Consider the following 12,022-nt stretch of genomic DNA (forward strand, 5'->3'; position numbering starts at 1 on the left):
ACAGCTTGATGTCAGATATGTAGAGGAGGTGGCTGACGATTGCTCCATTCTGTAGTCGGTATCCGTAGCCAGTCTTGCAGTGATCTCACTGAGGGATTCAGGCCTATGCAGAACAGCAGTGGGGGCAGGTTATCTCCTTGGTAGATCCCACACTTGATGTTGACTTGTGCAGTTGGCTTGAAGTTGACCTCTAGTATTGTTCGCCCCCATCCCCTGAAGGCATCAAAACTATGAATGAACAGATATGGAATTATGTAGTAAACAAAAAAGTGTGAAATAACTCAAAACATGTTTTATACATGTTTTGATTAAATTCTTCAAAACAAATACTCTTAAGTGAAGTCAAAGTCAAATAAAATAGGATGAATATGCAATTTAAACTAAGGCTTAAAAATGTATCTCTACTCTGTCTTCTTGGAAGGCTTTATAAGTTTTTGTACATGTGTTTCTGTGTGTTAAACTGTGCAAGCATATCAGCATTCTGAAGTTTGCCCTGTGCTTTGATGCAAAGTTTTTGTGCTGCTGAAAACAAGATGTTATGATGGTGCAGACGTTAATTAATATTAACAATAATTCACTGTCCAACCTAAAATCCCTCAGGTCAGTGACTCACTGGCCCATATTAATTTTTATTGGCATGTGAAAAAATATGAACACAATTTAAATGAGACAGTATTTTATATTATTTCACCTTCAATCTTAAAAATATCATGAAATCATTGAAATAAATCTGGTCTAGTACACACCATGCTCCCCTTTGGATTCACCCCTGTTCACTTCAATTTAAAATAGGATGGCTGCTGCCAGCCAGGCTGCCTTTATACAGCTAGTTGCAGCATTTCTGAACCGTAATCATATACAGGTCTCACTACTATCTTGTGAACTGCTGCCATCCTTCTGTCACAAGTCACCCTGACACTACTCATCTCCACTCATTCCATGATGTCTGCACTCTCTTTTTATATTTCTGATGCACTTCTGGTTCTTTTTCCATGGTTTATCCCAGGTATCTACCTTCACTACCTCTACTCCTTGGATGTTGACCTTTTCACCTGTCTCCGTCTGAAGCTGGTTTTATGGTTGAGCAGAAGTGGTGTGTTCATTGTCAGCTTCAGTCCGGGCCCCTCTGCCTGCAGGGAGCTCTGCTGTCAGATGGAGGCAGTGTAGAAGATATGCAGGCCACTTTTGCTCGTGTTGTTAGTCTGTCAGGCAGCCTCGGAGAAGAGCAAATATGTAACATCCAAAAAAAAAGTGAAGTGAAACAGAGTGTTAGAAATAATGAAACGTGTCCACTGCAGCCCTCATTTGTGCTTTTCAAGCTGTTTTTTGATCTTTGAAGTTCTTTTTTTCTCCTCAGTTCTCCTTTTCCCAGTAAACTCCACTATACCATAAAACCAGCTTTATTTATACTCATGTATTCGGTTTTGCTCCTACTGACTTTCATTCCTCTTCTCTCCATTTCATACCTCCACCTCTCCAGGCTCTCTTGCAGCTGCTCCTTGCTCGCTGCAGATTACAATGACACCTGTGAACATCATAGTCCATGGAGTATCATACTATCACCACTGTAAACAAGAAAAGGTTAGAACCATTTTGTTATTCCACTCTTACCAGTCACCGTCTGTTCCTCCCAGTTCTTCAAGTACATGTTTACCTTTGCCATTTAATTTTTTCCCCTGCAAAATCCACTTCCATATGTCCTTCCTCATGTTAACATCATACCTAGCCAACACCTCATCACCTTTGTTCCCTTTATCTACATGCCCATTGATGTAAGCTCCAGTCATCACTCGTCTACCCAGGGACATTTTTTGTTACTTCATCCAACTTAAGCCTCGATTATGCTTTCCATGTCCACAAGTCTGCTGCCTGGTTTTAAGTGACATAAATTTTATAATAAGAAAGTAAAGGTGGGGCTTCGTACCAGTTTCCCATCTGTTCTTTGTGACCAAGCGGACTTGTCCAGAGAATTTCTATAACTGTGCACCAGCTACACGTGCCCAGGTGCTGAACTTCCAACCCAGTATCATGGCAAAGCATGTAACAGACATGCTGGTCCACCTTGTGGATGTCACATTTTGCCTCTCTTAAGTGTGAAATGGACCTACATACAGAAGTTGCAGTAAGCTCCAGTACAAGCCGTGGTGATATTTTATTTCAAGCCAATGTGAAAACAAATGATTAAAGAGATATTACTCATACATTTAAATGTAAACAAATATCAGCCACCTAGCTTAATCTTACCTGACATAGAAGGAGCCTGAAATGTACTTCACGCCTTCCTTGGTCAGTAGTGACTTGCTGGCTGTAAATATTTAATCTCCCCCTGGTGAAACTGCAGCTTCTGTATGCGTGCTCTCCAGAATTCCTGATAATGAGCAAGAGACATAAGTCTATGTTGTCTTAATATTATGTTAGCAAATACATTTTTATACTTAATTTTCTTACATAGGCAATTTACTGTCTCACAGCTGCTTTTTAAAAATGCATTATGTACGAGAACCTAGGAGTAGTAACTTTGTTAACACCCTTATGCCAAAATCACCTTACAACCTGGAGGGGTCCCCAGTGATGCTGGATATTTCCTGAGATGCAGCATATGGACATTAGTAATACAATACAGCTTCATTTCCTTCTAACTGATTGAGCTAACTTTAAATTTATTAAAAATGGCCAAATACTTATTACCACCTCTTTCTAAGATGATCCTGTCTGCTCTCTCTGCAGGTGGCGGCTGTCATGTAGTTAGGCCTTTTACTTCATGGATTTTGAGTCTTGAGGATTTTGAACATTTAGTTTTTGTCACTATTTGTCTAAGTTCCTAGACATTCTATTATACACTTAATCATGTGTAATGCAGTCCAATAATGAATAGAACTAGGTTGGGAAAATTCTTGTTTTTCTAAACTCTAATCAAAATGCAATTTGTGTTAGAATGAGAGACTGACCGAGAAAGTAGTAAAAGCAAGTAAAACCAAAGGGGCCAAAGTGTTTGTGCTGGTAACAGAAGAGCCACCCTGTCAGTAGGTTGGCAGCGCCTGAGGTAGCCAGGGCGTGAGGATGACTAGCTTGTTTAAACGCAGTAGCAGCAATGGAGGCTCCAGAAGTAGCGGAAATGGAGGTGGGGGTGGCAGTGGACAGGGGCAGCTTAACAATAGCAGGCCAAGCCGACAGGTCAGACGCCTGGAGTTCAACCAGGCCATGGAGGACTTCAAGACCATGTTCCCCTCTATGGACTATGAGGTGATAGAGTGTGTGCTGCGATCTAACAATGGAGCTGTGGATGCTACCATCGACCAGCTGCTGCAAATGAGCATTGACGGACAAGGCTCAGATGACAGCTCAGACTCGGATGACAGCATCCCACCAGAGGTCAGTGGAAAGGGTCCAAGGGTACAAACACCAATACCTGCTGAGCTTGACTGGCTGTCAGTGCTGGCACTGTAAACCAAAGCATCCCCTGCATTTAAATGCACATTAGGGTTCTGGTGATGACCAGGCTTTTACAGTGTTCATGTTTGGATTTGAACATGTCTTGCATTCAGAAACGTGAGCAAGAAATGTGACGTTTTGAGAAACATGCGCATGCAATGTATATAATGCAAAAGCACAATATTATGATGTTTGAGCTTTCTTTGATGGTACAGAGCATAGTGGCTCAAATCACATGATAATGGCAAGGCAACAGATGGTAAAATGCATCATAAAGTAATAACCAGGTTTAAAGTTCAAGTGTTTAAGTTCCATGTGAAGGGATTAAAGGTTACAAAAATCAAAGTATGGGAAGTTTAAAAACCAGGTTGCTATCTAACAGGATACCTGTAAAAGCAGTCACTGAAAATTTCAAGATGGCTCTGAAAAAAGAATGAATACATGTGATGAGATTTCTCAATCACATGTATTCATGTGATTTTTAGAAGTTCTGTTGATACAAAATTGTCTTTTTTTTTTCATTTTTTTGAAAGAGAATCTGTTCTATAATTGGCTTACAGCCAAAGACTGGAACTGCAGAAATGTCCATTTTTTTGACAAGTTGTTGTATCGAATCAGATGTTCTTGTCTAGGATGTGGTCATATGCATGAAGGCACCATGACAAGTATAACAATAACACAATGCTGGTCAGTCTGAAAAGAGCATAGCTACTCAGTTCAAGATCAAGAAATTTTGCAGTAACTTGAAGTTTATTTAGCTGAAAAAATGGAAATCTAGCTGAAGGCAGCTTAAATCAATCAAAGCACCTAATCAAACAAAACTTGTGTTTTCTAGATATTGGAGCGAACTCTGGAGCCTGACAGTTCAGATGAGGAGGCACCTCCAGTTTACTCTCCACCAACATATGACATGCACATTTATGATAGGAAATACCTAGAAGCCCCACCAACACTATCTCCACGGTAAGTAACAAAGACTTAGGTGCTATGTTTTACATAATTGTTCTGTTAATTTTTTAAATAAAATACCTCTGTAACCTGCTGAAGCCTCAGGCATTGCTTTTGTAAATAAAATATATCAAGAACATTTCTTCAAATTTGGCTCAAATGTCTCTTGGACTCAAAGATAAATTGTCTTTTTTTCTAGGTCAAAAGTCAAGGTCACAGTGACTCATCAACATGAGTCCATATTTCAAGAATTCAGATTCTAGTTATAACAAAAAAGTGAAGTGATAACATTTTCCCAGGTTAATGGTCAGTTTCACTGTAATATCACAATGCAGACACATTTTTCAGAGTGGACATGGGTCCCTAAAATATCTCAAAATATCTTCAGTATTCATTAAAGCATTTAATTGTCTGGGTGGGTGTTTCAGTCGTTGCAGTCACTTCAGTGTTGCTATTTTCACAATTTCACATATTTAGAGCAAACAATGCCTCTGTGCTGTGTATTCGAGGTGTTTTAGATTAAGAACAAACAGCTTCCATATATGTATATATGATCATGTTATTTGCTAATAAAAATGTTTTAAAACCAATGAAATCCTTCTAATTTTTATTGACTGTATAATAGAAACGTAAAAAATGATCTAAATAAGTGGCAAAGAAACAAATAAACATTGTACGTCTACCAAAACTTGGCCACAGTTGTAGTTGTGTTCATCCAAAGCGGGGCCTTTACAGTGTTTTTATGCTCGCTGCATGCCTCTTGTCGTGGCTGTCATACACCGATTTTGACGTTTGGCACGCTGGTCGGTTGAGCACCTCTCAATTTTTGTAACTGGTGTGTTGCACTGTGGCCGAGTAGGGTTTTTTTTTTTTTTGGTTTTTTTTTTTTTTTGTCCTTCCCCAAGGGCAAAGTCTTCCAGGTTTGACTTCCCCTTCCTGTCTCAGCAACTATTTCACAGTGTTGTGTGAGTGGCGCCACCTATCATTCAGGAGAATGCTGCAGTCCCTTCCTATGCCTTAACAGCGGGCATACCGGAGTGACTATGTGATGATCATGTGGTGGCGAGTGAAGCAACCAATGTATAACCAGAGATTATACTGGTGACCTTAGTTGTGCTTTTGTCCTTCAGCAAACTGTGGAGAGTTGTAAAGTACAAAGGCTTTGTTCAAGGACAAAGGACATGGTCTACGTAGGCTGAGTCCTTTGAAGGAACCAACCCCTGAATTTGCAGTGTTTAAACACAAACGGCCCAGTACAGCTGTTGTGTGGTTTTCCTTTTGTGTTTTTGATCTTTTGATGTTTTGTTTTTCCCCTTATTGTTGTTTCCTTTTGATACCTTATTTTTTCTTCCAGGCCTACATTTCAGACAACCAGCAGTTGACCAACACATACCGTCCACATAAGGAGATGCATTCTTTTAATTTTTTTAAAAATTTTTTATGTATTTATTTTTTGGAGGATTGCACTTGTCTATGTACGTTGAATACCCTTAGTCCTTCAATCTGTGTAGCAGAATAACTACGCAAACTGACACAAAAGCAGTGCCATCCCCCATAAGAGTCCTTTCCTTTCAGAGAGTGTATCCCCTGAGGAGGGTCTTTTGTGGGGTAAAAGTATCTTCCTTTTCATGTAGACCCTGGTCCATGCAATTGAAGAAGAAATTTTCTCTGACGCTTTGTGCCGCCGAGAAAAGTTACTGCAATGTGAAACTTTGTAACTATTATTGACTTTATGCATTGCTTTAAGTGGCCATTTTAAAAAAAGGAAAATCAGCATAGGTGTTTCCCCAGTTACCACTATATGTGAAGGACAGTGTCACAGGGAATTCGTAGAACCTTTTTGTTGTGAGGTGAATGTCCTGCTTGGCTGGGGCCTTTCTGTGTGGAGTTTGGTCTGGTTTTTCTGACTTCCTCTCACAGTCCAAACAGACACATGTTAGGCTAATTGTCGATTAGACAAGTAGTTCAATAGTAAAACTATAAAAGCACCATGCAAATGCCAGTGTGGGTCAGATCCTGTGCTGCTCCTTTAACATCTGTATCAGCAGCTATGATAATTCATCCAAAGATTATTTACTGCAGTACAATGATGCAGAGATATGTAAATAGTTATGGGGTGACGACAGACAATACCATACAGCCCAGCACCTTTTGTGACTTGAACAAAAGGCAGCATAAGATTGTATGTTATATGCAAACACTGACAATGCTTTAAAGACCTAAACCAAGCAAAGAGTTGGCACATCTTAAAATCGAATTAGCCTGTTTTAATTGTTTGACAGTATTATAGATTGTGTCTAGGCCACATTTGCAAACACTCACCAGGCATTTTCTCATTCATAACATCATTTTCCTGTTGAGATATATGGGGAAAAATAGATGTTTCTTGTCTCTAGCACTCCCTAGTTATTATTGTGAGAGCACCATATAAAGGATTTAAATAATTAATAATAGTTTCAGATAGAGACAACTTGAAAATGCACCTGGTACATTTACTAATCTGTCCTGTTACTCCATGGACTCTCCTAGATCTAAAGCCCAGCCTCCTTCAGCTCACCAGCAGGTCAGAAGCTACCGTAACTGGAACCCTCCATTGCTTGGAAATCTCCCTGATGATTTTTTACGGATTCTTCCACAGCAGTTAGACAACATTAAGGTAAAAATGGGATTGTTTTTTCCCAAGCGTTCACGAGATGGCTCCTTTTTTTTTCTTACTGTTAAATACTGTTAATACCATTAATGTCTTTTTCTTATGTTGGCCTTGTTTGTTTGTTTTTTTGTTTGCTTGCTTTGTGATACTGTAATATGTATGTAGTTAAACAAACAAAAACAAAATAAACCTATCAGAGACAGAGAAAAGCCTTAAGTGGTGGCTGAATTAACAATCTGGGACATGCTTAAAAAGAAAAATTGCATTTGTTGGTTAAGAAAACACCTTCATAACATATCCAAGTCAAGAACGTTGTCAAGGACGTAGTGTGTCAGTCTTCACTGACAGAAGATTGTGTTCTGACAGCCACATCAGAAATGTTTGGCTAACAGGAATAGGAAGAAATTTCCGGCAACGGATGTATCGCCAGATATGTTATTTAAATATAGACGTTTGGTATCCACAGAAATGTCAGAATCTCAGCTAAAAGCGTACAATACCATTTAAACAACCACCAAACAGCAAACAATTAAAGAGCAGGTAAATCCACAAAACGATGTAAACACAAATCGCTGATCGTTCACCCGACATGCTGTCGGGTACTGAAATCCAACCTCTCACAGATTCTGAAACTGCAGGTTTCGTTGTCACATTTTCATCACAGAAAAGTTTGTTTTTCACTTTCTTTTTTGTGATATTCTTTTTATTTCTTTTGTTGATGCAAAGACAGCTTTAAAAGCATCACAAACATTAAAAAAAAAAAAAACCCAAGCCAAACGGAAACAGTGAAAACTGTAGTGGCTTACTTGAAAAGTAGTTACCCTGGTACAAACAATAGTTATAAGGAGGGTGTGTGGGTGGAGACCATTTTGACCAGATTCTATAAATGTATGTTATGAACCCTACCCAAACTTGCGATCTTTTCAATTATGTAAATTTCTTGCACAATAGCAACCCTTTCTTCAATGGTAGGTGCTTAAACTTTCAGCCATTTTCTTGTAATGGCAATAAATTTTGTAGTACATCACCCATATCCATAGTAGTGCATTTAAAAGGATTCTTAACACCAAAAACATTCTCGATGTTATTGTGGATTTCTTTCCAGTAACCTCTAATGATACGGGATTCCCAGAAAATATGACCATGAGGGCCTCCTCTAGTCCCACAACGTCTCCAGTTGACATCTCCACTGCCCAGATGTCTTTTCTGAATGGGTGTGAAGAAAAATCTCAGTGTTCTTCCAATAGAACTCTCACCATGTATTTGTGAAAGTCCAATGAAGCTGCCATACGGTTTCCCAGGTTTCTGCTGGAGCCTCAGTTCAGCCTCCCACTTCTTCCTTATATAGTCCATATTTCCTTGTTGAGACAACTTCCATTATAAAGTCTGGAAATCACTTTATTACAATGTGCTGGTTTCATTAATGACAGGAAAACCACCAAAAATCCCACATTATAACCACTCAGGGCATTTGTTTTTTAAATTTTTGGTTAAAGTAATGTCTGACTTGTAGGAATTTGTAAAAGTCAACTTATTCTAAACCGTACTAATTTTAAAGCTTTAAAACTCTTAAATGACTCCTTGTGGAGAAATGATTTATAGCATGTGAGGCACCTGAGGGTCCAATTTTTAAATCTGTCATCACTTTTGTTCAGTACAAAGTCAGAATCGCACCATCTCAACGTTTTGGATGGATCCTCTAGTTTAGAAGTGCTAATTACACCTTTCAAGGTGTTAAACTGGCAGTCCTGATAGGGGGTTTTCTGAAACCGTCAACTCATCCTGAAATTTTACTATCAGCTAGGAGGGCCATAACAGGGAACACCTTTCAGAGTAATAACGAGTTACAGTAGTCCATCCTAGAGGTAATAAATGCATGAACTAGTTTTTCTTTGTTACTCTCAGACAGGATATGTCTCATTTTTGAGACATTGTGCAAATAGAAGAAAGCAGTCTTACATATTTGTTTAATGTGTGCATTGAACAATATATCCTCCGCAATTCCTCACAGTGTTACTGGAGGCCAAGGTAATGCCATCCATAAGAGCATCACTTGTAACCTTCACTAAAGCTGTACTCTGTACTTTGATGAGCTCTGAAACCTGAATGAAACTCTTCAAATAAACGATTTCTCTGCAGATGATCAGTTTACAATAGAGTTTACAATAAGTCTTTCAAAAAAATGTTCAGATAAAAGGAAAGGCAGCTAGGTTAAGTGATGGCTTTTGAGGAAGTAATTCATTTGATGGTTTGGAGGAAGTAATTACCGAAGTTAACTCAGAGAGATAAATTGGAGAAAAACAGTCTAAATAAATATTTTGGTACATAATGTTAAGTCTGTGAGATTATGAGTAATTTTTTCTCTTAATGGTTAAAATTTATTTTGTGAAGAAGTTCATGAAGTCATTACTAGGCAACATTAAACAAATGGTTGCCTCAACAGTGCTCTGACTTTTTGTCAGCCTGGCTGCAGTGCTGAAGAGAAACCTTTCAGCTACAGTGCTGAAGAGAAACCTGGGGTTGTTCTTATTTTCTTCAATCAGTGCTGAATAGTGGGATGTTCTAGCTTTATGGAAGCCTTTTTATAGAGCAGCACCAAACTAGCTACAGATTTTTCAAGAGTGCAGAGCTGGATCTCCAGTTTAGTAATCCTGGCCTCTGAAGTTGTAAATGGGCTATGTTTATTACAAGTATCGTTATTACTCAAGGAGGCTGAGGAGTAACTAAAATCTGACCGAGCAGGAAAGTGCAGGAGGGACTATGACCTGCGAGATAAAGCTTGCTGACACTGGGCATGACATTTCATTCCAGAATGGCTTGATAGTCTGGAGATTTAATTGTACACTGCATAGATTCAAGACACCCTGTGTCACATGCAGCAAAGCATCCCCAGAACATGTCCATGCCTCCTCTGTTTTTCACTGTAGGTTCAATGTTTTTTTTTCTTTGCTTCATTTCTACCCCTCGACTGTTAAAGGCTGCTGGGGTATTATCGTCACCCCACTGGGCGGTGTGGACACTCAAGTTTGTAAATGCAATAACTTGAGAACAAAGTGATGTAAGAGCTTCAAATTGACACCATTGGTGTGTCAAGTGTGTGACGAGAATTTTCAAATAGATCCCACAGGTGCATCTACTAAAAGTATTGAACAAGTTTGACTCTCAGTGACCTTGGTCTCAAAGTCAGAGTAAACTTTCTGAAATTCTTGTGAATATGAAGCTTGTCCCAGGCTATCGCACAGCTAACACGGAGAGACAGACAACCAAATTCACACTTTTAGAATTTAAAATAATAATAATAAAATTAGAATTTTATTTCATTTTTTTCTGTCACCACTGAACTTTTTTTTTTCTTTAGTGGAAAATGATCAACAGTTTTGTTCACACCTGTGTACCCTGATTAAAAATTAGACCCCCCCAAACAGCTACTCTGTTTTTTACGTGAATTAGTGTGTTGTTTATTTAGTATTTATCCTCCCCATTGTCTTTTACCGCCTCATCCTCACTTGATTTATAGACCTGCATTTAACACACAGGCACAATATTTTTTCCATCAATTTTTCTTCACATCTACCTCTTAGTTTATTCTACAATACATTTGTGACAGGGTCTTTCTGTGTGGAGTTTGCATGTTCTCCTCATGTTTGCGTGGGTTCCCTCCGGGTACTCCGGCTTCCTCCCACCGTCCAAAGACATGCACTTTGTGGGGATAGGTTAATTGGATAATCCAAATTGCCACTAGGTGTGAATGCGGGAGTGAATGTGAGTGCGGATGGTTGTCTGTCCCTGTGTGTTGGCCCTGCGACAGACTGGCGACCTGTCCAGGGTGTACCCCGCCTCTCGCCCTATGACAGCTGGGATAGGCTCCAGCACCCCCCGCGACCCTGAAAAGGATAAGCGGAAGCGAATGAATGGATGGATGGATGGATATTTGTGGCCAGTGCTGGTACAAAATTTGTTTTTCATGCACTTTTCTGCTTCAGTTATTATTTTGATTACTTTTTTACATGGTTCTATGATGTAATGACGAACAGTCACAGGGATTTCATAAAGGGTTTTTTTGTTTTGTTTTGGTCTTTTTTGCATTTTTGGCATTGGTGCCACTGGTTTAGACAAAATAATAGTAATCCTGAGTACTAGATTGATACATACATTAATCCTTTTTTTTTCTCAGCAGAGCTCTCAGAACAGTCTGTCTCAGCTGTCACCGTCCTCCTCGTCAGTTTCTTCATTAAGTCAGTGGACAGTGCAGTCTGGTTCTGGGTCTGCTGCCGGAACCACTGGGGGTCCTGGTTTAACAACAGCAGCTACAGAGCAAGACAAGAAACTGAAACAGTATCTGGAAGATGAGCGTATCGCGCTGTTCCTGCAGAACGAAGAGTTTATGAGAGAGCTACAACGCAACCACGAGTTTCTCATTGCCTTAGAGAAAGGTATTCCTGTTCACAGTATACACAGAAAAATTCTGCCATTAATGTCAACATGAGCCTGTGAGTTGCACTGCCTCGTCTTATATCTTATTGTACTTACCTGATGTATTGGAATTTAAAAAATACTTAATAAGATACTGTTAATACTGAAGAGCTGTCAAGTCCTTTTACAGTGTTGTGCACCTAGCCCATCACACTACCACAACCATGTCATATTGCTAATATGACTTGTTTGTTTATTTCATGAAGTGCAGTTAGTTTTACGCCAGATGTAATCGGATGTAATCTTCCATAAAGTTCAATGTTTGTCTTGTTAGCCACAGAATTTTTTTTCCCAAAATCCTTACGGAAATTTTTTGCCAATTCTGAGATAAGCCTTTTGCCTCTTTTCCACTAGCACCTACTCGGCTTGACTTGACTGTACTCTGCTCTACTTGGTTTTGGATGATCCACCTGAATGTGGATGGGTTTGTTCGACCAAGGCAGAATGAAAGTTCTTTGTTGTATGTGACACAAACAACACAACAAGACGTTGAGGTGATGGTATAGCTGCTGCTAAACT

At 39.3% G+C, this 12,022-nt stretch overlaps 1 protein-coding gene across 7 annotated transcripts in view; it reads left to right on the forward strand.

The window, feature by feature from the left end:
• cuedc1b (CUE domain containing 1b) overlaps nucleotides 1-12,022 on the forward strand; it is a 30,306-nt gene that overhangs the window by 4,043 nt on the left and 14,241 nt on the right. For 4 of the 7 annotated variants that reach the window (XM_084950329.1, XM_084950325.1, XM_084950324.1 and 1 more), the window contains 5 exons: nucleotides 1,481-1,581; nucleotides 2,728-3,372; nucleotides 4,268-4,395; nucleotides 6,910-7,036; nucleotides 11,205-11,463. In XM_084950329.1, coding sequence (XP_084806455.1) covers nucleotides 3,061-3,372; nucleotides 4,268-4,395; nucleotides 6,910-7,036; nucleotides 11,205-11,463 — 826 coding nt within the window. In that variant the 5' untranslated portion in view covers nucleotides 1,481-1,581; nucleotides 2,728-3,060. The remainder of the gene's footprint in view (nucleotides 1-1,480; nucleotides 1,582-2,727; nucleotides 3,373-4,267; nucleotides 4,396-6,909; nucleotides 7,037-11,204; nucleotides 11,464-12,022) is intronic. The other 3 variants (XM_084950327.1, XM_084950331.1, XM_084950326.1) reach the window with 2 other exon arrangements.

This window comes from Perissodus microlepis, chromosome 14 (assembly GCF_051167445.1).
Source record: "Perissodus microlepis isolate ML-2025 ecotype Zambia chromosome 14, ASM5116744v1, whole genome shotgun sequence".
In the NCBI taxonomy this organism is placed as follows: Eukaryota; Metazoa; Chordata; class Actinopteri; order Cichliformes; family Cichlidae; genus Perissodus; species Perissodus microlepis.